Genomic DNA, 23,853 nt, shown 5'->3' with positions numbered 1-23,853 from the left:
AGGGTATGAAATTAAAGAAATACTGCCACTTCTCGGGCCCGCGTAACGATACATCGCACCCAGCCTTCGGTCTCTTGCAAAATGGACTTTTATCAAGCAAATTGACGTGTTCAGACTAATATCAACCGAATAATGTACTAACAACATGCACAGAAACCATATATATATTGGAAGAACCCTCTATCCCGATGCAAATGTTCCTAAGGCCTAGTATGAGTTCTGACGAAATAATACGAAAGAAAACCCTCTCAAATATGGTAGGAAAGCAAACTTTAGTTAATTTAATTATATTGGGGCGAAAATTAACCTTAAATTGGTGTTGTAAAAAGTATTCTAGGAAAAATAAATAAGTCATATGGACAATTATTGTTAATAATTGTTAATATTAACTGATGATTTTTTATTGTACGAGTATTTCAGATTAAACGCAATATGGTAATACTCTTAGAAAGATTGTCGTCACATATTTGCATGAAACAAAAATTACTGCAAAATGGATTGGCAATCCTTTTATCATAACACCAAGTAAATTAATCATCATGCTTTTTTCCCTGATGAATAATTATAAATCAATTATGCCTTCTTTAATTAGATGACCTTTTTTTCGTTGCAGTCGGTATGTAATTGAATGACTTTTATTGTAATCGTAATGCTTTCAAGAGAAATGCCAATAATTAGTCTGTCTGACTTTGTTGGATTAGATAGCAAAATACGAAGGGGCGTTTCTCTTGGAATTTTAGATTTCATGGAACAGAACAGAATAGAACATTATTGATTAGAAGGCAAATACACATGTGGCCGAATAGTGTACAATATGGCGACAAATGCATATATTCAATTTGAACAACTTTCTACAAAGTCTCTCTCTATGTATTAGATGAACAACAAAATGAACAAGGTATGTATTGAGAGTTAAACAAGGGGGTGTTGTGTTTTTATTAAACGTTTATATAATAATAAACAACAGTTTAAAACATTACATTAAAATTATTTTTATAAAACTGTGATGTACATTTTAGAACTTTTGTTATTAAAAACTCTCGTGCATCCAAATCATGTTGGAAATATATACACGAGTGCAGAAATTCTTATTCTATTTGTTAATCATATTTTACAATATCTTTAATTAAGGGTAATACTACTTTAAAAAACACTGAAATATAGTCAAGATTTTAAAAACATTAACAACCTTGGCTGTCAACAATGGCAAAACCTCAAAGTGAAAATTTCGTGGTTTTTTTTCATGTTATATAACATAGACACATTTGATGATCTCGAATGGCCAAACAATGAACAACTTCGAATTAAACAATGACTAGTTATAGCAAGTCCTCAGTAATGTTATTTGCAATAGCCTTTTTTTGGTGAGCATTGTCTTTAAGCAAGCAGTTTTACAGCGCTGTCTTTTGATTCAATGTAAGGAATGCCTGTCATTAACTAAGAACAGGTAATGTGAATTGACGAATATTTAATACGAGTAGCTATTTTCATAACTGTAACTGTGAAATTTTCATGTACGAGAATATATACAAATTGCTTTCATCTGTCAATCTATTGCTTATAAGAAGTTAATAGAATGAAACCCGATATTGGCTGAGAAAGTTTTGACTATTTCTTGTAGGTCAAAGACAAGGAAGTTTAATTTCTGCGTAATTATCAATAATTTCATTTCCCCTCGGTTTCTCACCAAGATAGTCTAATTCGCAACTTTTACACCGCATAACACTATACGTACCATTTTGTAACCTAGTGGAGTAATATTTTTTACAGATAAAAAAGTAGATCTGACCATACCTGATTTCGATTTGCGGTTCAGCCTTACAATCTGAAAACAAGACCACGGAGCCATCGCTTTTTTCTCAGAGGTTATGGACATGTGGTTGCATTAGGAAAGATATGCTTTGTTGGACAGTAGGAATGGTTGTCAAACGGATCCAAAGCTACGATAAGAGCAGCAACGGCAACCGACATAAGGCGGACATTTGTGTTCTCATCATTTGGTTGACGTTTATACCATGACGTTTGAGATGTTGCAAATAATTACATACGTGCCAGGCATAACTTAACAACTACTTTAATGATATGTCAGCTGAGCAAGTAAAACGGCTTGCAGCATGTCTGTCGTGGAATTGGCGATACGGTGAATATGGTAATGTTTCCGTCGCATCTACAGACCATTGGTCACGTTTCAATCATGGATTTTAGTCGGAACTTCATTAATCTTAAATTAAAATGTTCTCCTTGAAAATACACGTTCTTTAAAACAGTTTAAAGTGTTAGGATGTCAGTCACCTTGACACCCAACATTAATTGATCAAGATATGTCAATGTATATATGATCAGTTTTGATCGTTACAAGGCGGTACCTAACAATCCTTGATAAACATACCTAGTTTGTTGTATATAGTATGTATGCACTGTGCTGTTTGTGGAGTTTTGTGATGTTCTTTCATGTTTCTTGTTTGTGATTGTTTTATTGTGTGTTCTATGTCTTTGGCGCTGACCCAGTGCCATTAAAACGGGTTTATGTTTAAACGTTTGCTACTGAGCTTGTTTTAGTAGTTTTTCACATAAGTATTGTTTTGTACTAAGTGTACCTTTTGTTCAGTGTATGTCTGGACTCAGCCTTTTGCCTTGTCTTCTGCTGACTACAGGGCTTCTCTATGTAATATCTATTGTACTATTTGTTCCCGGAAGATCCATTGACTAATAATAATGTAGGGATAATGTAGGTATGTATTTGCACGTTTAAACACAGTTGAATTAAACAAAAAGCTGGTCACAAATTTCGTTAAACGCCGTACATTACTTGACATTGAGAAACCGTCTTGAGACTTGATTGATTTATAAAATTTCCTTATAAGAATTATTTTGTCTGATACAATTATTGCCGTGAGTGTTTATATACAATGCAAAATACCATTTATGTTTAAGCATGAGTTAACAGTGAACGTAGTGAGCTTTGCGCGGGTAAATGCCAGGTTTAAGACTTAATTTCGCACTACGTCAAGCTAAAAGAAACGAAATATTCATTCAAATGCCCCCCTTTTCGAATGACTTATTTACATTGAGGCACACGACATAAATCTGGCTAAGAGAATTATTAACTAGATTTACTTTGTTTGTGATTAAAATCTGAAATGCATTCTCTAGTCCACTGGTGGAAACCGTTGATATATCTGTATCTTATTCCAAAGGCGACTTTAATTGAGATATTTTCTAGCATATACGTTGAGTATTAATCTTCAAATTTATCCCGATATATGTTGCTTATATACATAATGAATTTGTACTAACATATTATTTTCGAAGGTTGTGAACATATACTAGCGTTTCCATTTTGTCTTCCATGTAATCGGGCGTATTTTCAGCTTTCAGAAAGTCAATGAAATACATTTTCAAAAACATATGGTTTGTGTGTGCTTAAAAGATAATAAAAGATACTGATCTGAGTAAAGAAATTAATCTAAAATTAGGATACGTCAAATTTTCAAGATGTATAAACCTTCAGATGCATTTGAAGCTTTATTTATGGTTGTCTTTGGTGAAAACTGCTATTAAGGGAAATTGAATAAAGAATATACGATTTTCAATACTTGAAATTGTGCATGTTGCTCTTTGTCGGTATTTACCGTCAACGATGTGAGGGACGGACAAACAGACAGAGCGGCGAATATGAATGGATTTGTGTATTGAACGAAATGTAAACTTAAGACAAAACAAGATAAACAATCTGATTTCATTGCGAAAAATGGGAAGGTATGTGTTTTTATTTTAGCAAACCCTGAAAAACGTTGCTGTTTTGTCTGTGTTCTGGTGCAAAAAATAGGGAAATAGGAAAAGAACATTGTTTGTATCTTGATGTCGCGAGCATCGCGAATTATTCGGAATTCTAATGTTCTTGTCATATTGTATCAGTTTAAATATTAAAAACTATACTAATACGTTTTTTGACTCCTGATCTTGACTACTGATCTTGACTCCTGATTTTGACTCCTGGTTTACTCCTGATATTTTCCCTTTTTTACAGTATTCCGTGCTTCACGATTTGTCATTGTCTGCTACAGTATTGATAAATGAGACATGGTAATAAGTTTGGTTCAGTTTAATTTAGGCTTCTTTTCGGAAATCATAATATTTAGAAAGGGACTATTAGTTTAATTTTGATATTTAGAATTTATAATAATTATTCTTGAATGTATTTAAATAATGTTAATCATATGCTGAATATTATCAGTTAGTTCTTCATTTCTGTAAAAGTAAGGATTCCCAATGTGGCAAAATCTTTAGTCTATTAAAATTAAAGTCAAATAGCTCAAAGCATTATCGACGATAATAAATAGAATAAAATGAAAATAAACTCCGCCACACTTGACTTGAGTTTTAAATGGATATATATTTGGCGAAAATACACTGATTTCTTAAAAATGTAAAACATGTACTCGGGAATTGTATATTTGATAAAGGTTTTTCGAAGTATAAAACTGTGTTTTAAGATATTTCAGTGTAAAAGACACTTATCATATATACAGCGATCGGGACTCAAATGATGCAACAACGAGACCAGCGTCATTTTCAAATATTGGTTTTTGCAGCTCCGTCAGGTGACTTCCTGACTGCTCGTGTTATTCTGTGTTGGAAATCCGTCCAACGTGCTTCAGTATTTTTCTTCAGTGGCATTTCAGCAAACCTCTGAATATATAAGGATAAGGAATCCTAGTAAATGACATCAGACTCGGGTAAAATTAAATAGACAGAGCTTAAGGAGTGTTGCCAAGGAGTGTCTTCATATATGTAGACAAACTTATTTATATGAAATTATTTTAGTCTGATGATAACTGCTGGATATACAGGTCGGACATAAGAAGTGTAAGTTTTGTCCAATTTGTCATGCGTAAAATATTAATTTAAGCAATGAATGACAATGGCGGTGATTAAATATCCAAGGAAACTATACTTAATTGACGAACTATAATTTTCGGATAATTTTAACAACAAGTGTTATGATTACGTTGCATGGTGTTTCTATCAGTCAAGGTATAATTGTTTTAAGGGTATATTTAATTATATCATTGTTTTTATATTCACTATAATTTCGGAAATTGATAGTTAGTAATAAGAAACAAAACACGAACACAAAAATAATATGTACTTTTATGTGCTTATGCGTTTCGTTCAGAATTAAATTAACTAGGCGCCAATTATAATTTACCCTAGCAAGTTTTTTTTTTAATGTTCAACATACGCTCAGATGAGGTTACATACCGTCATCCACATGAATTAACATCTTGTCATTTCAGAATGACTGTCTAATTAGTTTGTTGCGAAAGTCATTGTTAAAGTCGAGTTAAGTCCAGTTTTCTTTCTTGCACTCATTACAATGCAAACATAGATAAATGTGGTAATACCAAGATAAATATCACATAGAGGGGAACTAGAGAATCCATAAATATATAGATTTGATGGCAACTTTTTTACAATATATTTAATAAATAGTAATTTGGTATTGTTATCAATTTGTTTTACTGTTTCCACATACATAAATAAATGGAGATTAAATAATAAAAATAGTACAGCTAAAATAAAATGGCACAAGTTCGACTTATTTAAACAGGAGTGTTACACAACTATATATATTTTCAATAAAACTGCTCTAACATAGAGAATTGATTTAAAATCTGTATTTTCTTCTGGGTATTCATATTTTTTTTAGTTTGAAAACATATCGCTATCTGTAAAAGTATGGTTATTAAATATATATTCCGTACTTCATCAAAAATAATTTTACACTCGAAAACATATTGAAATCATCCTTTAAATTTTCGCAATTGTTAAAATTATTTTATTTATGGGAGTTCTTTTTAATCTACAAGTTTTCGTTGGTTGTCTATATGAATTTAACATCAAAAAGTAAGGGTTTTTGTCGGTTGATTTAGAATGTATGGCTCAATGTCGAATTTCGTTATTGATATTCTGTAAAACGTTATAAGACTTATTCATCATTTATAAAAAATGTATTTTAACTTTTGCTTAACCTAAGCCTTCAGCGATAAAATATATTTTATTTGAATGTTTAAAACCTGAATTAAAAACGCATTGTCTAAATAATATTTTAGGTGTAGGATTTTTTCGTTCATTTTTCTCGCTAAACATTGATTTAATTGTTATTAATTACATGTTTGTGATTCTGCTTGTTTAAATTATACATTACATTTTAATGTGTAGAGAGTTTGCTCCCGTTTTGTGGTGATGTGCTCATTATCAACATCCAAACAAAACATATTTGGCAAAAATTTTAAAAAGATTTTAAAACTTTAGACTTATTCAAACAGGTCAATGTTCTAAGCAATACTTTTAATAATTTTCTTTTTCTGCAATTAAAGTTTAACCTATAACGTTGAATAGTGTGCAAAAATATTTGATAAATAAGAGACTTTCCGATGTCGATTTCAATTCTCGCCAAAATTGCTATCTCTTCTAAGCGATTTAACTAGTATTCATGATCTTATGTACGTTTTATTTTTTGTTTTTTTAACAAACATATTGTTATTGAATCCTCAAACCTTGGACGTGTAAAGAAATTATAAAGAAGTTATGTTATTTTATTCTTTATCATTATTCATAAAAACTACTTTTCGACCAACCGTCCTTTACCAAATCCCCTGGGTCGTTGGACAATAAGCTGATTAAATAATAGTTTAGTCTGGCCTGAATGGGAAATCTCTGTTGTTTATTACAAGCGCAATAATTTCGGTCAAAATCCCGGATGATTTTTAAATAATATGTTTGTGTTTACGTACGTTTTCCAAAAATGTGGAACAGAAGATGACCTTTTAGTTTTTATCTCTTCATTTTATTGTTTATTTGGCTTTTTCGTTGTTAAACAATTAATTCGTGTATTATTTATGTTATGGTGTTTCTTTCGAATACACTTTTTGTCTTATACAACTGATAATGTGTTGCATAAATACGCTGAGAGTGTAACAAGCCATTATCAAAGAAGACCTCTACTGCTTTTAAGTGAACACACTAATCCATTACATCTCCCTCTGGAATCACTTAAGATGAATTAATACTTATATTATTGTCAAGAATTTCGACATCAGAGACATGTTAAGTTCATCTGTTAAGCTAGAAGAAATACGAGATTACCTTCGTGATTTGTATAAAGTAGTGTTCTGCATTTGCATGAATTTTTTCACTACCAAAATATAAATCCTTTAGATTCCAAATTCAATAACAGTTATCCATACACTTTCTTAACATTTGAACATAATTGTTCACTTTTTGTTGGAACTCATTAAATATTATATAAGTATTGAAACTAAATATAGATACAAACCTGGCCTTGCCAATAGGCTTCTAAGCTTAGTCTGGCAGTATAAAGCATTGTGCTCTTTCGTATAAATATTGCATACAATATAAGGCGCGTGACAACGAGCCAAGGCCGGAGAATGTAATTACTTAAGGTTACTCTGTTTGACAGAATCGTTCAGTTCCTTTGATGATTAACCTAATTCTATTATAATGTTCTCATTTCAGATCTTGCCAGTCACAGAACTTTCTCGTTTCTTGCAATCCTGCATCCGCGATTGACACATGTTTCTTGTGATCAGCATATAATAAATCAACTAGACCACTGTAATTGCCGGAACACGTTATCTTTGCTCATAATTTACTTCCTTACAAATATAACTGTCCGGAACATCTTTGGAAGTAACCAAATACAGATGTTTTAGGAGATAAATAAAACAAAAAGTTCTTGCTTACTTATAGTACAATAGGTCCTAATCATATCTAGCATTTACCGAAGGGGGATACTTTTATTGGAGTAATAACCACTCTGGAGTACATGTAGGAGAATATATTCACGCTGAAAAAAAGGATTTCCACTTGCTCGTTGTGAAAGAAGAACACTCCTAGATACAAAATGGATGATAATTGTTCAAATGTGTTAATGTCTGTGCATCGACCAATGTCAGTGATTGCAGCTGAAATATTAGACCACAGTGACCATAACCTTAGCCATAGGGAAAATTACACAATGGGAATACAGCAATCTGTTTCCTTCAGCTTGTATATAACTAGACTTATTGTCCAGTCATATCTAGTGCCTATAGTTGTTTCGAGTGGAATTATTGGCAACATATTCAATATTATCGTGCTAATCAACCCGAAGATGAGGACGTCAACAAACGTGTATCTTATGTCGCTTGCAGTGTGCGATTCCCTGTACCTTTTGTTTTGTTTGACACTGGCATTCTTACACTGTTCAAACACTGATCTTTCAAAAGAGGCTTTCATGTACATACCTAATGCCAAAGTGCTCTCTGATCTTTTCAGTAACACGGCCGTATGGCTTACGGTTTGTTTTACCCTAGAGCGTTTCATCGCCGTTCGATTACCAATGCGCGGCAAAGCGTGGTGTACAGTCAGCAAGGCCAAAGTTGCAATTTTAGTAACGTTCGTTGTTAGTGCAGGGAACACATTACCGGAGTTCTTTGAAACAAAAATTGTTAAAATCGCTCGAAACGGTTCCGCACACTATCAATGCGAATCCACGGAGTTTGCTGAAACATACAGCTATCATATTGGCTATTACTGGTGGTTTGTTGCGATATTCACTTTCGCGCCTCTAGTTCTGCTGGCTGTGTTTAATAGCCTTCTTATAAAATCTGTCTGGCAGGCTAACCGGAAACGTCAGCTTCTGTCACAGACAAGAATTACCGGAGAGGCTAATAAACCGAATAAAGAACAACAGAGGGTCACGCTTATGCTCATTTCCGTGGTGCTTATTTTTCTTGTCTGTCAAGCTCCTCAAGCTATTTTACTAATTTACTGGTCTTACGTTCAAGCTAATAACTTACCATATCAAGGTGACATGGTCAAAATTGCGGGTAATGTTTGTAACCTTTTAGTACAAATCAATGCTTCCGTTAACTTTTTCTTGTATTCGTACTTTAGTAGCAAATTTAGGAAGACATTCAAAGACGTAATATGCATATGTAGGCACTCGGATAGACAGCGTTGCGTACACCGACCACTTCACAACACGTTTCGAGGGAAATCTGCTTCTAGACACTCCATGACGTCATCATCACTTATGTCATCATCGTCATTTAGGTCACACCGACGTGAAGTACATTCATCTAGGACGAAACCTTCGGAGACAAGATGGAGTCATTATAAAAGTGCAGTTTTGTAATTGTTTGCTAACAATAACAGAACAGATTACTGTTACATATTGTACAGCCAATGTGAGCTTTAGTTTTGTTATCTTATTTCAACTAACAGATATACCAAACGTTTTAGAGCATTTTTTTGTTGAGACTCTACCATAGATATATATTTTATGTTCAGTCTCCTGGACAACATTGAAGTTATTTTCATTGTCAGTACAAAGAATAAAAATAAATTTAAAATGTCTTTCATTTTTCCGCTTTCACCGTTGTGTACCCTACATGAGATGGCGATCAAAATAATAATAATAATATTGAACTCTTTCTCCGAAATAAGATGTACCACATATGATACAATTGTTTTAATTTACCGAAAATGTTGAATAAGTATCGAAAACAATGGTTCTTGTAAAGGATACTGTGTTTAATTTGAAAGAAAGGTGCAGAAAACAAGGTATTCTACCTTATGAGACGATAGTTTATCACTGTAAAACTTTTAGAACCCACAAGTTATTTATTATTTGTGCGTTATTAGCTATTTAATATGCGGTTACAATTTTCTGATCAGTATTTAATATTTTCCATAAATGCATTATTTTGTATTTTGTTATAGTACCGAACATGGTTGCCTCCATTTAAATACAAGAACGTCTAACATCATCGTGTTTTTTTACTGTCAATATAATATCTTAAATACAGGAAGGCAAGGGCCAAGCAAAGATTAACTAGGCAACACATCTTTAAATATTGCAGACCGACTCTTTAAGTTAAAATACCAATGGAGGTTTTTGTCTGTTTGCTTTATATGTGTGTGTGAAATGAACCGAAAAACATACTGGAAATAAAGTACGACTATGATAAGGAATCATAACGATGCCCTCCCATTGTCATTCCGTTTATACAGATGATTTATGCCCGTATTGTATCCCACTACCAAAGTTCGCTTTGAATTTGTTACCATTCACTCAAAGTATCCTCAAGTTACCAGTGAAGTGACCCTTAAGTGATTGCTTCGTATTCATCACAAAATTGAATCGCTCACGATTGTCGTCTACAAGGTACGCATACAACTAATCAACGCAATTTATTTGTTGAAATATTGAAATAACATTACTTTAACAAAGAAAGTTGCGTTGAGTTTTGGAACCATATATTTTATTCATGTTTCTGTCTGCAATATCAATGTTATCATTTGGATAATTTCAAGACTTAATTCTCCGACGACAATATATGTAAGTCTATGGGAGTTCCGTTAATCATATCACTGTTTGGTAGTCCTTCATATTTATGCGTTCGCGTGTAACTATATTATGCAATATATGACCGTCATTTTGGCAGACCCTCGTCCACCAGTATTCAAAATATCTGAGAACCAATGTAAATAGCAGTATTAATTGCGTCTGTATATTGATATGTCTCTCTCTCTATCTGCCTCCCTGTATAGCTATATATCTTACATTTGTGGTGTTTGTGTTTACTGACCAGTATCATTAGTAAAACAATTATCTCCTAAATCAGATTTAAATTAGCCAAATATTTCAGAAACAATAAGCTGGACTTCTTGACAATAAATAATGAATTTGAACAATTATACCGGACACTATAGATTAGCCTTTATAATTCTAATTTTGAATACATTTGTCCAACATCACTGACTAAACTTCATATTCCAAGGATTGAAACATCTAAACCGAGCATAACAGACTATACTAATTTACATTTAAAAAAAAACATATAAGAGCATGTATTGTTATTTGCAGCATATATACAGATCATTTGAAAAAAAGATATATTATATTTAAACTATGGCAGATAGAAGTCAAACTACATGCTGTTAGGCGAAAATAAAACAATATCCAATATGAAAAGAATAAAATCGTTGTTAAAAACTTAAAACAAATCACAAAATGTCATAAACTTTATAACAGGTTGGTGGGCGGGACCCGACATATTGCGATACTGTTTTAACTACGCTTCCCTCTACCTTATATATCCCTGCACGAACACCCCGTGCATTCCCGCAAATAATATTACGCTGACTAGACATGTAATTAAAGCAGACAACAAATCGTCTGTTCACTAGTATCGTGAGTAAAATACATTTGATTTACAATCAAAGTTGTCAAATATTCCAGACAACATAACCTAGACTTCCTCAAAACAATTATACTTGACACCACAAGCTTGACTTAATATATTTTTATTGCAACACATATAGCAGACAAATCAGGCAAAACTCTATATTTCGAATATTCAAACAACCTAAGCGAGCACAACAGAGTATACTACTTCTCGTTCAAAAACAACAAAACGTATACAAATCTCAGAAAGTCTCATTTAATTAACATATACTTAAGAAATGTAATAATACGATGCTTATCAATATTCAGCATTCCCTATCTTAAATGTTAACGTTGCTACAAATGATTAGAGACACATTAAAATATGCAGCATTTGCATTTAAGCATCATTGACAAAAAACAAGTCTGCAATACACCACTACACTTACAGCAATACATCACTGCGTCTATTAATGAGATGTATGTAATAACCAGCGCATTTAACACATACTTACAATACACCAATGCATCCAGCATACGCGTAATTTGCTTCTTGGGAGTACACACTCGATCCAACATAATTAGCAGCACACACTGTATCTAGAACTTGCTTGCAGTACCCATTGCATCCAACACTAACTTATTGCACCAACTGCACTTAATACATACAACAATAGCACTAGCACATAATTGCAGCACTAACTTCATCAAACATATACTTGCAACACCATCCGCACCCAGTACATTCATGCTGCAACAGTTGCATCAAAACATAACTACAGCACCAACTGCACCCAATTACTACTTTCAATATCAACTGCAGTAACACATACTTGTAGCACCAACTGCATCCAACACATACTGTGCATCTAATCAGGATCGTAGTTGAAGTTGTTGACTGGGCGTGTTCCAGGAATTTCCAATGTATAATCTGTAAAAATAGCATGATATAATTAGCTGTTTGTCGTTTTCAGCAAACGTTGCCAAAACAAATATTGTAAATATTGAAAGAAAGCGTTGTGCAGTATTTGTTTCAGTTAAAGCAGATGGAAAATGACCATTTTAAAAATCAAACAGCGATTCTCGACTATTATTTCTCAGAACTTAGTACAGTCAAGACATCTTCCTACGGATGGATATCGAAGTTAGGAATTTTAAACATACTGTAATGGTCCATATTTATGCATAAAGCTGCAGAAACAAGCTCAGTAGCAAAAAGTTTAAACATAAACCCGGTTTAATGGCACTGGGTAAACGCCAAAGACATAGAACATAAAATCACAAACAAGAAACATAGAAGAACAGCACAAAACTCCACAAACAGCACAGTGCAACCAGTTTGTGTGCACAACCTCACTCAGGTAACAGTTTAAATAAACACTCTTATGAAATAATGTAAATAAATACAGAAAGAAGTAAAAATCAATAGAACAGTAGAAACAATTATTACGTAATATGTACATGAAACGACATGGACAAGTTTAGTTACCAAACGATATATCTTTTTAAGCTGTGAACTGTTATTTTTCAATGACGATACTTAAATAGCTGGTAATAGTTGGTCATACTTTCTAGCTTGTCTTTGTAGATCCAATACTACTGCATGACAGCAAAGATGAATATAAGGGTTTCTGCCATAGAACGGCCAAACAATGACAAAGTGTTTAGATGATTGGATTGTTATAGCTTCTCCGCTTTTTTTGCTAAACACATTTAAATCACTGACAATCGATATACATTTGAAGCCGAAGGAGAGTTGTTGCTTTTACTTGTTAGAATACCTGTTGATCTAGGTCAATCTCAGTAATACATTTATAACGCATTTAAGAGGCATTCTCGGCTTATGCGAGCTACAATATCATTCAAGATTGGAATGAAAACAAATATACACAGATATCCAGTTAAATAAGTACATACAAATAACATATAACAAACACGTTTGCTTGCATTGTTTAAAGGTTATTTTCAAATCGGCTTCATCATACATGGTTAAAATATTACGAAAATTGTTACCATGATATGATTACCCAAAGCATGTATATGTACCAAATTGAGAAACCTAAATGTTCACCGACTACAGTACAATTTACAGAACCAATTTCACTTTTTATCTGTATAACCTTTGCTGGATCTTAAAACAATGAAGACTTATTATACTCCTGATTACAAAAACATATCTTTATGAGGCTTTACGTACGTATCAAATAATTTGTCTGATCACGAGTAAATTAGTTATTGTGCTTTAATTACGAGTCTAGCATATTGTGTAAGAGTTCAAACATATCAGGGAAGCACGCTAACATCTGAATCCGAATTATTACCTCAAATCAGTTGAAATTGCTAGATCACGTTCCTGATTTGTATCCATACAAAAATGTCAATCTCAGTTCAACGAAATGAAAGGTCGTTATCTCAACTACTAGTCAGACACAACGGGTGACAGAAAAGGTTCCAAGGACAGCTTGATTGAAATTAAATTAATCTGAATAGTGAAATACTACACCAGCGTAGGTAGTCTGATAAACTGAAAACAAGAAACATTTTATGACGTTTTTTTGTTATTATATTTTTCACGTGTATTTGCCTATAATGACAGGATTCGACGGAAATTAAGAAATGTACGTGTGAGTTTGATGTTTGAGTTATGATAAATGCAAATATGATAACCAATTGTTCACTCGAAACATCTTATGTCACCATTTTTGTTTTGGTGTAATGTGTGTAACATTTTTTAGAGTTTTGAGACTTTAATTGTTGTTGTTGTTTTTTTATGAATATGATGATTTTGATTTAGTATAATTTAAAATTGATAAGAATGTTGTCTTAAGGAAGTAAGCCATTATGCTTGTTAAGCTTAAATACATTCGAAGAATTGAGGCCCAACAAAGCACAACATACAACACACAATTGTGAAAACGAACATATAAAATTACCAGACAGTTGTCACTGTCATGTTCTTGTATAGCTCTCGAGAGCTAAATGTTTATGACTTGCTTTTTCGGGGCCATCTTCAGTTCAACAAGATTGAAATTTGAATACAAATTCGGCATGTTCATTGTTTTCTATACCGGTTCTCTGAAGCTTTATTTCTGTTTGTGATATCTCACATAGCATATTTACACATAAACAAATTTTTTCTGCAGAAAAAAAGGTTTCAATTATGTTGAACATGAAACATATAACTTAATTAATACATAAGTTTAAAAACAATAGTGCACTAACGCCATGCGGAGTAACAAATTACCTCATTTTCCTGAAAACCATTATATAACCTCCTATAGAAGACAATAAAATAAATACTTTTCAATGGTATTTATTTTGGAAGTCTCAGAGAAACACTTGGGAAACAGATGAACACTTACTGTATGAAGTTGAAAAATGAGCAAAGTATGTCTAGATAACAACATCCTTGACCAAAAATGGAGCTTACAGACGTGGTCGACTGGCCGAGGAAAAACTGAGATAAAACCCTCCTTCTGGGTAAAAACTCAGAAGCCTCTGCCCGTTTGTCATCCCGATTTACAGGATTTTTCTTGTACGACTAGATGTCGGGCCTCATCAGCCAGAAGCTCCTTAACAATGATGTATATCATTTACATGACTCATGTTTAAGTACTATATCAAGTTGAACTAGCCTATATTACATCGTTATGTTCTTTTTAGACAAGTGAAAACAAATAGATCATTCATATGATGAAATTGTATAATAACAGAAAACTTTCACAATAAACATTTGCTTATAAAATATAACAATCAATTGAATCGATGTAAACGTATTGGTTCCCCAACGCTGAATGTTTTTACATTCATATGTGTACGAAATACTCGTGCGTATGAATCACTCGTGCTTATTAAACGCCACCTGGCGTTAATTCAATTATAAACAAGGGAACATAAATTTCTTCTAATTCGTTTTTCTCAAACGTAGAAAATTATATTTCTCACACGTAACAGAGTCTTTACATTACTTAGTCGTACTTCTTTATCAAATACAAGTTTGACTTATGCTCTGAAGCGGACTTTTCAGAGAAGAGTTTCAAATTATAGATTTTCCCATATAAAATAACGTCAAAGGCATAATCTCGAATTTCGACTGATTTTTTTGTAATCAGGTGTGAGCGTGCGTCCCGGATTTGTCAGATTGTTATTCTCGTATAATATGCCATCTACGCATTAAAACTTATGTTGAAAACTACAGAAACAAGCTCAGTAGCAAAAAGTTTAAACATTAACCCGGTTTAATGGCACTGGGTAAACGCCAAAGAAATAGAACACAAAAACGAACAAATACAAACAAGAAACGTGGAAGAACATCACAAAAATCCACAGACAGCACAGTGCATACATACTATATATAAACAACTAGGTATGTTTATCAAGAGGTGTTAGGAAACGCCTTGGAGCTGTCAGTAAAATGTATATTTACTAGGGGTTTAAACCAGTTCATGTGCACAACCCTCACTCTTATTACAAACAATCCTAAATAAAGAAAAAAGTAAAAGGTAAATCTTATCAAAGTATACATTAACTTGAGGAAACTTGATAATAAAACAAATAATAATAAACTGATAGGTAAACCCCAAGTACCAATACTTGTGTAAAAATACTACAGAAACAAGCTCAGTAGCAAATAGTTTAAACATAAACCCGGTTTAATAACACTGGGTAAACGCAACACAAAATAATTTAGTTATGATCAAAGTAAATATCAAAAGGTAATGCATTCATGTGTATATAAGTATATAAATATTTTGCAAGAAAAAAACGAAAAGGACAATTACTCAACGAAACATTATAATGACCGTTGTATGGCAATAACCTCAATACTCATGTTTGCTGTTATACAGTTTTACAAAGCAAACGGCAGCTACACGCCTGCAAGTGTGATCAAAATTCTGTTTGTTAAAAGCACAATGATCAATATAAAAAAAACAAAAAAACATTTCGCTACAAGACAACAAATATAACTATCAAACTATCAATCGAACCTGTGCAGGTTACTTTCAATATGAGTAACACAACAACAACTCACCACTTCTTACTTCGTTAACAGTAAAGAGTATAGAAAGGAACTAAGGCCATTGTAATATTGCGCGATTTATAAACGAAGTGTTCCTTTAAAATGAATAACACTGACATGTTTAATAGAGCAACTAGTGGATGTCAAATTAACAACGTCGCATGCAGTATTTTGTAAAAAAGTAAAATCACTTCCTCTACGACACTTTTACTCTTGTTTTTTTCCATAATTCAAGGTATGCAAGAAAACAAATGTTAAAATGCATTTCCGATCTGGATCGAAATATGCGATCCTCTGGCAAGCTTCGTTACCAGCTGAAGTTTACGTCGCATTATATCCTTTTTTCGATCCGAACTGAAATTTAACGTACGGAATTTAACTATAAGTTCCGGGCGGAGATTTTTTTTAGGCGTAGTTTGAATAATATAATGTTTAGTGTTAGAGGCGGAACCCGGCCGGTTCCCGGCAGGGTTTTTGGGGCGAAATATGTAAATGAGGTGGGACGGAATTCAAATTCCAGGCGGAATTTCAGGTTACGGGCGGATTTTTAGATTTAGCTTGATTTTTAGTTACGGGCGGAATTACAGATTACGGGCGGAAATTCAGAATGAGACGGAATTTCGGTCGTGGGCGGAATTTCAGATTACGTGCGGAATCTCAGATTCAGACGGAATTACAGTATAACATACCAAAGCTTACTCAATTTATTCTGCATTTCAAATATAAATTCCCAGAATAATAAAAGTTAAATTATCATATTGGATATAAAATATCATTTCAGTCATTAGTACACTTCACAGTAGAATGAGTACTTCCTTATTGTTCATCAATCCAGTATTTGTCAACTGTTATCGCGCATACGTGTTCCTTTTAGTGGTGGCCGGATTTAAATCTACTTCAGGGGATGTCATGGCAGCACTTTCCGTCAGACCACAAACTCTGAAAATAAGACATTGTATTTTTTATTAACCGAAAGTATAAACTTTCTTATCATAAGAGAAGCGAATGCTTTTTTTTCTTCTCAAAAACAACAACAACACACTTATAAAAGTGATATAGACGAGTGCTATATTGCTTAACTCTGTGAATGGATACCTAAGTCTTCGGTTGATACTTTTGCACAATGATTTGTACAAGGGTGACCATGAGCCTTTACTCTGTTTTATGTTTATTTTTATTTTAGACAGTCTACTTGTAATACAGTATCTACCTTCGTGTATTGCCAGTGGCCAAGCATATACTTTCTTGCCTCACCAGGGCGAGGTTTCTCAATACCAGTTCCCCATGGAGTTCGCCAGTTTGGTAATGGTGAACACCTTGTCAATGAGGTCATACATCAAGTTGTCTACTTTTGCCCCCTTTCGGATAGCAGTGGTACATGTTTCGTTCTTTAAACCCCACTGTTAGGTAATAGCCTCACCTGTAAATAAGTTGAAACTTGGGAAAGTTTTCTTATACTGTATATTGTAAATAAAGTTTTAATGATTTCCTTTTATTGAAATTGTTTATTTCAGGTTTATTTGATAGTATTGTATAATTTACACTCCTGAATTGAAACATGATCTATGGATAACCCTGTGACACATGCGAACAATTACAGAAATTAAAGTCATACGTTGCATGCCATTTAAGTTGCATGCCATAGTACAAGGCTGGTTGAATTGTTTCTTGCAGCAAACACATTTAAAACGAAAGCTTTAAATGCGGGGTTCATTTTTTTCTGATTTATATTGTTAATTACACATATTGTTAGTGACTGGAATTTCATTTAGCTAGCAAACGACTCATGAAATAACCGTTTGATTAACATTCTGATATTTGTATGAACAAAATAAGTAGAGAACATGATTATGTTTCGGAAGGCCAGAATACGTGACGACCGACGGTTTAGCAATATTGAAATGTATTCTCACCTTGCCTGGGGTTACTGGAGTGGAGATGGTTGGCATGCCAGGAGTTTTCTTGCGAAGTTGACTTTCTAAGATGCTCCGATAACTGTAAAAGTTGTTTGATTAATTGTTACTATCACCTTATAATAATTAAATGATGACTTATTTTAGCTGTTTACACAATCCATATTATTTTAATATAATTGCTCTCATTTTTACCCTTATTTTATCATGAATTACATCTTTATAATTATATAGTACATTAATTAATTAAACACTTTAAAGGTTTAATCGAGAAAGCCATTTCCTTTGCTGTTAAATTTGTTGATGGAGATGCAGTCGAATTTTGCGTGTGAAAGTGGCTGCTGAAATATCAAGAACACATGTATATGCAGTTATTTCTGTTTAATAAATTTATTAATTTAAAGATTGTTTTTAAAATTAAGACTGAAACCGTTATTCCAGCATAATACAGAACTTAATTGATATTTTGTTGTTTAAATGAACATATTAAAATGAATATATGTGAACTCGGTAGATTCCGGCAAGCTTCATTATGATAACATCGACAGCATTTGTAATTACTCGGAAACCTTCGGGGAAAGCCGAGGGTTTGAAAATGCTGATGTATTTTATTCGTTGCACATATGAACTTCTTTGTGAAGTTTAATGATTGTGAGAATGCTTTTCGGGTGAAAATTATGTAAAAAGGCAAACATAAGGTATCATGGTTGTAATAAACATGGTATTGATACCCTACCAAATATCTTGTAAAGCATTAACTAAGTATTCTTCATCGCATCGAACTATTACTCGATGTAAATCAAACAAAATAGTTGTAAAAATGAGAACAGACAAACACAATTTAAAAACCAGTACTGGTAAAACGAGAAATAGAAAAGTTACCTCCATCTATTACGTCCACGTACCCCTTTGACTTGTTGCGTTTGATTATCCGCCAGTCTCACACAGCATATGCATTTTATTTCGCGATTCAAAATTTGTAAGACTCCCCTAGTCCGCGTCAATCTTATCAATCACGGCTAATGTTCCATCTGTTTGTCAATACACACAACCATACGTTTTAACTATAACGTTACTCACGCAAGTTCAAATGTTTTCTTGGTAAAATTCTAGTTATCCGTTGTTAATGTCGGATCCAAAGCACGGTACTTGTATGTCTATCAGTAATTGTTTCTGTGTGGGCATCTTGTGAAACACATGACCGGAATAAATAAAGGTTAAGGTTCACAAAGGGAAATCCGACCAGATTTTTGCAAGATAAGGCGAGTATTTTTAAACAGCTGGATCGTGTACCCCATTGATAGCCCATGAGGCTTATCAGTGAGTCAAATATTGTAGCACAGTATTGTACATGATGACCCCGAATCGAGTGGAAGTCAATTATTATAGCCGACTGGGCTAAGTTTAGTTCACTTGCTATAAGTGATTGATGTTAAAATATCCCAATTAATGTCATAAGTAACATTTTAAATGGACTTTAAAGTTCATAAAAGCTGAGTGTAAATTTATATCATGGGGTCATGTTTTTTTTTCCTTTATGTGTTTGACTTCCCTTTATAGTTTTATTTTTATTTTTGTTGCATCTTTAATATTACAAGGAGTACGCGGTGTTAAGATGAAAGCATGGAAGATGTTTATCTTTTAACTCGCTATGTGAAATGTAAATGATAAAGGGAAAAAAACAATTGAATAATTTTCATGACTTTCGAATTATTTTGGATTTTTTGGCTGAAAATATAAGGCTAAGTTCGAAATTACGCGCCACTAAAATGTTTTAGTAGGATATTCCGTCCCAAAGGTATCGTAGAAAAAACGAAGTACGAAATTCCGTGTCACACAAATGTTGAAGTATATAAATACGCCCATAATTTGTTTACGCCTGGAACTTTCAATAGTTTTACGCCCAGAATCCACAAGAAACTTGTAGGGATATGGGGCGGAATAATGATTCCGTCCATACTCCAGGCGGAATTCACCGATTCCGTGCCAATTCCGCCTCAATTCCGCCCGGAATCCGCCCCTTTATTTCGTACGGGTACATGTCAGATATTTCTGGTGAAAACACAAGAAATGCACAAGACAAACAATGTCGATTTATTAGTTCCACATCATCATAAATCTGTCCCAGTTTAAGTTCCAATTATGGCAAACAAAGGTTTGTTGAACTCATAATTCATACCGTATAAATTATTAACGTGTAGCCAAAAGAAAATGTATGCATTTCTCATCCTAATGCAAGATGGTTAGGATTTCGAACAAGTTGTGGTAATAAATTAGCACGACTTTGCGCAAAATGAATTGGTAATCTTAAATTACCACAAAAGATAAGTTAATTAAGTTTTGTGTCACCCAATTCATTAACATTTAATTGACAAAAGACTTTGCTTATCAAATCAAATTACGCTTTTTCCCTGTGCAGTGTACGTTATTAAATTTCAATCCACTAATTGAGTGTCAATAAATTGTGTTGAAATTTCTCTAGATGCTTAATTATTAGCGTATTTACCTAAGTTTTAATATGATTGGATTCAACAAGAATGTTTTGTAAAGATAAAAGTGCTGTTCGTAACTGTCAAGGGAATACGAGATCCAGAATAAACAGGACTGTCCCTATATTTCCTTTATTTTACTTAAGATTTTTTTAAAAATATTCTGAATACACTCTTTTATCTACGGCAAAGATATTTATGAAATTGGTTTTATTGCAGATCTATGTTATTCCATATTATTAATCACTATAGCAACCAATTGACGTAATACCGGGGACGCTGTCGTTAACAACTTATCGCATAAAATGTGCAAGTCATTTTCTTCATAATATTGAGAGATATTTTTGCGCCAAATTGCACGATTAACGTAAGACGTATTTTACGTCATCTTACAAATTTTTAACGACATTATTTCCGTTTAAAAACAACAGCAATTCAAGCGTTACTACCTGTTTAAAACTATGGCGTCAAAAATCCGCTAGAATCTCGCGCTGTGATTAGATTTTGCTGTCAGCTTGGTTATTCGCCGACGAAAACCTATGAAATGATACAGAAGACGTCTGCAGGACTGAAGATATCTCGGACTCAAGTTTTTGATTGGCATCGGCGATTTCGTGACGGCTGATCGTCTGTGGAAGATGAAAAGGGGCGTGGTCGTAAGAGTTCCGTAGACGCAACGTTAGTGACATCTGTAAAGGACGTCATCTACAGAGATAAGCGGAAGTTTTTACAACTTTACCGACGGGAAGGGGATGATTTCTTGAACCACATTATCACCAGTGACGAGACCTGGATTTACCTGTTTGATCCTGAGACTAAGGAGCAGTCTCGTCAGTGGAAGACTCCGGGATCACCGACACCTAAGAAGGCCAAATTTACCAGAACAACAGGCAAGCAAATGTACATTTTCTTTGCCGACCGCCATGGGATGATTCTACAACACGCAGTTCCGATTAGACAGACGGTTAATGCTGCTTACTATGAAAAGTTTCGTTGAAAATTAAGAATATAAAACATATTTCTTTAATAATGGTATGGTCATTATTTAAAACAAATCATAACACAATATTTTAATAATATAATTATAGGCACTCAATATGAAAGTAGTCAAATAAATAGTAGATTTTAAAATTATTCTTGACATTGATGTTTTCTGTATTTAGGTTCTGCGTATAGATTTGCCACGTGCGTTGATGAAGAGTGGCCCGACGTTACCATGGATAATATAGTGTTACACTAGGACAACGCCCCCGCTCATACGGCAGAATCCACCAGGTTGGAGATAATTATACTTGCTTGCGATTTAGTGGAACACCCTCCTTATTCTCCGGACTTAGCTCCGATGGATTTTCTTGTATTCCCAGTGGTTAAGGCTGCCTTAAAGGGTACCAGATTTGATACTTCTGTTGAACTGTCACATGCATAACATCGTGTTGTTTCGGATTTAGATACTCAGTGATATAAAGACATGTTTGACCAATGGATCTCAAGGCATCAAAAATGCATTTCCGTCAAGGGAGATTATATTGAAAATGATTAATGAAACCACCTGTTACACGACGCCGGACGACGTCATTTGTGAACGTTGGCTGTCCCCGCATGTTGCTGGTATACATTATGTTTATTAACGTAATATGAATATTTATTGTGATATTGTTTTGAACTTTTCAGATATAATCCAGTAAATATTGTTTATACAACTGTACGAATTTCTTTACCCTCGCACTTATACTAAAAAAGGAATTAACTCAGTCCCGTTAATTTTGGATCACCCCTCGCATATTGTAAGTACGTATCATTAAAATATATGTTTTCCTTTATAATTAATTTTATTTTCATTAACAATATACCAATACAGGTGAGCTTTACAAAGTGGTATAGGTGTCCACGTCTCTACTAAATCGATCCTCACCAGGGATACCATCTCAATGTCTCTTAAAATGAACACCGGTACTGATTTCAATCCAGAACACGAACTCAAACGTGAATCTGTAAGCTCTCAGCTTCCGTCAAACTGGAGCTTAAATAAATAAGTATAGACTTACAAAGTAAGTAAGTTTCAATGCACTTGACATCTAAACTAGCTAGTGTTGTACTACCAAATGGCAATCACTATCTCAAGTCAGTTCTCGTCCTTAGATCATGTAGATTCACGGAAATAGGTGTTTCTGTTTCCTAAACCTTTGTCGAGTTTCACAACTTCTTAAATGTTTCGTTCTGTGTATAAATATGACTTTGTCAAACGTTCATGTTGAGGTTTGAAAGAAAACATTTGGCGGTACTAACAATTTACACTAAATGCAGCAAGACTCTTACAAAGAGACTGGTTTATGACAAAACGTTTGCTATTTTCTTCGCACAAAACATAAATTAAGACACATTAACATACTACGCTTACAATAGAAAACATTTTATTTCCGTCTCAATAAAAAAATGATATGAAAGACCAAATGAATGTTTGCAAGTTCTGTCTGCAAACTCCCACCAACGAGCATTACTACCTTTTTGTGTTGTGTTCTGATATTTAAATGTTTGTATCTCTTTAAAAAAATGTACTCTGTGGATTTGAGTTATTCAATTCAATTCTAGGCATCTGTTATTATAACCATTACATGTATGTAGGACCGACTTGTTCTATACAACATTCTAAGCAGCCCTGCGTTGCGAAAACATTTTCGATGTGGTTTACAGTGAGCAGCAGTTTAACACACCTTTCGGAAGCGACAGGTTTCCTTTACTGAACTCAGGGCTGAAATGTGTTTACCATCAACTTATCTTACGCTGAAATGGCTTTTGATATTAAAGGAAGTAATTGTCACATTCTTTGGATTTAACTTGTCATAGTCGTGAATGTTGCTTTAATCACTTTAGTATTACACATATATGGGTTAGCAAGGCGTCCAAAATCAGCCAATGAACGTAAACACTGATGACCTTCACCATTTTTTTCCAGTCTTAACATTTTCGTATGCCTAACCGTCCTTTGTAGACACCCAATTTGAAAAGAAATCCTCAGCTTTTATTTCAATCAAATCATCTTTTTTTTTAATATTTGAACTTATTCACTTTCCAAATCATTCATTATATGTTCCATACTTTCCGACAGTTTTTCTCTGCTTTTATTTTAATCAAAACTTCTTTAAGAAGGTGCATTATATAGCAATTATATCAGAACATAAATACAGTTTGTTA

At 33.6% G+C, this 23,853-nt stretch overlaps 1 protein-coding gene across 1 annotated transcript; it reads left to right on the top strand.

The window, feature by feature from the left end:
- Window positions 1-8,077: 8,077 nt before the first annotated feature.
- Window positions 8,078-21,901, top strand: LOC128204574 (FMRFamide receptor-like). The gene is made up of 3 exons (XM_052905981.1): window positions 8,078-8,992; window positions 21,359-21,551; window positions 21,825-21,901. Exons 1-3 carry the CDS (start codon window positions 8,180-8,182, stop codon window positions 21,899-21,901), a joined length of 1,083 nt encoding a protein of 360 aa, XP_052761941.1. The 5' UTR covers window positions 8,078-8,179.
- The last annotated feature ends 1,952 nt before the right edge of the window (window positions 21,902-23,853 follow it).

This window comes from Mya arenaria, chromosome 10, assembly GCF_026914265.1.
Source record: "Mya arenaria isolate MELC-2E11 chromosome 10, ASM2691426v1".
Taxonomy (NCBI): domain Eukaryota; kingdom Metazoa; phylum Mollusca; class Bivalvia; order Myida; family Myidae; genus Mya; species Mya arenaria.
Note: the sequence above shows the minus strand (reverse complement) of the source record. Positions and strands in the feature narration are given on the sequence as shown.

Bases quoted from the DNA above. Each gene is read 5' to 3' on its own strand.
- LOC128204574 (XM_052905981.1), top strand. From the start codon at position 8,180: ATGAGGACGTCAACAAACGTGTATCTTATGTCGCTTGCAGTGTGCGAT. The intron at 8,993-21,358 runs GTAATATGCATA...ACATCTGTAAAG, and splicing joins TTAGGAAGACATTCAAAGAC to GACGTCATCTACAGAGATAA. The intron at 21,552-21,824 runs GCAAGCAAATGT...TTCTGTATTTAG, and splicing joins CAAATTTACCAGAACAACAG to GTTCTGCGTATAGATTTGCC.